Raw genomic sequence first — 2,844 nt, forward strand, 5'->3', positions numbered from 1 at the left:
TGTGAAAGAGATTTGGGCCCCTATTTTTGTTAAGAGGTCTCTTCCAATTAAGGGAGTTGGGCACTCGGGGATCACCAGAAACGAATGGGTCACCTGCCCAGTTCCAAGGTCAACAGTTCTCTTAGTGGTCCATGGGTACACTTGCTGCCCGGTGGCCCCGGTTACCAGGGACCTTTTATGGGATAAGGGCCCCGATGGATATAGTAAAACTGAGTGCTGAGCTCCAGTATCCACTAAAAAGTCGACTGGTTTCCCCTCCACTTTGAGAGTTATCCTGGGCTCAGGGAGGGGGTCCGAGCCCCGACCTCCCTAGATGGAATCCTCGGCTAGGGAAAGGATTTTGTTCTGGTTTTTCTTTTTGGGGCAGTCCTTAACCCAGTGGCCCTGTTCCTTGCAGTAGGCGCATTGGTTTTTTCCCAGCGGTGATCTGGGCCCCCTTTGATTGCTCAGGTTGCCTGCCTGCCGGTCTCTTTCAAAGTTTTTCCCATCTACTACTGCAGCCAGGATCCGAGTTAAATTTTTTTCTCGTATCTTTTCTCTTTTTTGTTCTTTTTCCTCATCTGTCTCCCTTCTATGGTACACCTTTTCTGCCTCTTTTACCAAATCTTGTAAGGTCCTATCTTGTAACCCCTCTAGTCTTTGTAATTTTTTTCGTATGTCAGGCGCGGCTTGGCCTATAAACGCCATCGCTACTGAGGCTCGCTGGCCTTCTGAAGTAGGGTCGAATGGGGTGTACCTACGAAAAGCCTCCATCAGCCTTTCCAGGAAAACCGAAGGGGGTTCCTCAGGTTTTTGAAGCACCTCTCTTACCTTAGTCAAATTGGTGGGGCGCCTTGCAGCCCCTTTGAGACCAGCCACTAGAGCCTGGCGGTAGACCTGTAGCCGCTCCCTACCTTTGGGTTGACTGTAGTCCCAGTCCGGACGACTCAATGGGAAAGCGAGGTCTATAAGGTTAGGGAGAGTAGTGGGGAGCCCATTGTCTCCAGGGACGTTTTTCCGGGCCTCCATCAGGATTCTCTCGCGTTCCTCGGTCGTGAACAGAGTCTGTAGGAGCTGTTGGCAGTCATCCCAAGTAGGCTGGTGGGGGAGCATTAAAGATTCTACCAGGTTAGTTAGGCGTTGGGGATCCTCAGAGAATGGGGGGTGGTTAGTTTTCCAATTATAGAGGTCTGAGGAGGAAAACGGCCAATACTGTAGGGGCTGGAGGCCATTCCCTTCGGGAGGGGGGCCATAGGCTCGGAGGGGAAGGGCCCGAGTGGAATCGGGTGAGATCCCTCGCCTGCTCCTTGTCCCTTGAGCTGGACCTCCTTCCCCACTTGCCCCGCTTTCTTCCCCCGAGGGTTCCATCGGTGGGGCAGAGGGAGGGACGTGCGGGTAAGGGGGAGGCCATTCTAGAAGGGCCGGATCTTGAGACTCAGGGTAAATCTTACGGGGCTCGCAGGAACATTGTTTTATTGTGGACGTTTTTACGGTCAGGGCAGAGGTTTGTGTAGGAGTCTGACTAAGCCACGGCTTTACCCAAGGAGGGGGGTTCTGGACGAGGTCCTGCCAGACAATGATATAAGGCTGCTGGTCAGGGTGTCCGTGCGGATTTGGCTGAAAGATAACAGCTTTAACTGCTAGAATTGGTGTTAAGTTGAAGGACCCCCCAGGGGGCCAACCGACGCCAAAGGTGGGCCATTCAGAGGCACAGAAGGTCACCCATTTATTTTTGTTGACTTCTACTGACAAATTGTGGGCTCTCGCTCTTACTTCTGACCAATGCCGGGTGGTGAGACAAAGAGGGGTAGAAATAGTTTGCCCCATGGTTTCCTGCCGGAGGGAAACCTGCCAAATGAAAAAAACAAAACAGACAAGCAGTAAAGACAGAATGCCGTCAAGCGCCCACCGGCCTCTCCGACTCTTAAACAAACACTTGGGGTTAAGAGTGGACGAGGGCTGATATCCCTGGCCGCCTATGGGCAGGAGGGTCAGACCTTCGCCAGAGACCTCCCAATAAAGGGAAACCGAGCGTCCCCGATTCCCTTCCGAAGCCACCGGGGCGTCCCCCGGGGGTGCAGCCTTGGGCGTTCGAGGCACGTCTACCCGCCCAAAAGGCCGCATTAAACCAGAACCAGACCCAGATGTCAGTCAACCGACCAGATGGCAACAAGTGCCGTGCAGAGCAGACATATACCCAGATGTCAGTCAACCGACCAGATGGCAACAAGTGCCGTGCAGAGCAGACAGATACAGCCGGCGCGGAAACAGAGCAAGCAGCAAGCAGCAGGGGGGGGGATGGGTACCTCCAAGATTGTGGTCTCTCGAGACGTGGGGATGGTTGCCAAGGTTCCCGGCCAACGCACCAAATGTAAGGGGGGAAATAAAAATCACACCCTACCTTAGAGGACGCGGCAACTCAACCCCATGAAGTCGAGAGAGACAGTTCTTGATGCAATCACACGAGGCTTTATTGCAGGACCAGTGCGCTGGGGCTCATCTCATAACCCACGCAGGGGCAGCGGAGAAGAGCCTCGAGCTATGAAAGGGTTAGGTTTTTATTGTGGGCGTGACCCTCAGGGAGACGTCATTGGGGTGTTGCAGTTTCTGCCCTTAATCAAGGAAGTCAGTGTTGGCCAGTACAAACTGTCATAGGATTTATGCGAGGACTATCGAAGAGCTCCAGAAGTGCAGGGGGTGTGGTGGTCTTTTGAGAGGTCTCTGTGGCGACATCCTGGGTGGGGGTGGGAGGGTAACATGCCGGGGGTGATAGCTCTGGGTGGGATGCAATTAGGCACCCCTCCACCCAGGAGCTCGATTTATCTGTTTATCTTTCGCAAGCAGGCGTGCACAGAAGCGAGAAGG

At 53.8% G+C, this 2,844-nt stretch overlaps 1 protein-coding gene across 1 annotated transcript; it reads right to left on the reverse strand.

Annotated features, from left to right (window-relative positions):
* Positions 1–104: 104 nt before the first annotated feature.
* LOC121102007 lies at positions 105–2,535 on the reverse strand. The gene is made up of 2 exons (XM_040626731.1): positions 1,753–2,535; positions 105–1,077 (listed from the first exon to the last, which is right to left on the reverse strand). Exons 1-2 carry the CDS (start codon positions 2,101–2,103, stop codon positions 310–312), a joined length of 1,119 nt encoding a protein of 372 aa, XP_040482665.1. The 5' UTR covers positions 2,104–2,535; the 3' UTR covers positions 105–309.
* Positions 2,536–2,844: the final 309 nt, after the last annotated feature.

This window comes from Ursus maritimus, unplaced genomic scaffold (genome assembly GCF_017311325.1).
Source record: "Ursus maritimus isolate PB19 unplaced genomic scaffold, ASM1731132v1 scaffold_12, whole genome shotgun sequence".
NCBI classification, from domain to species: domain Eukaryota; kingdom Metazoa; phylum Chordata; class Mammalia; order Carnivora; family Ursidae; genus Ursus; species Ursus maritimus.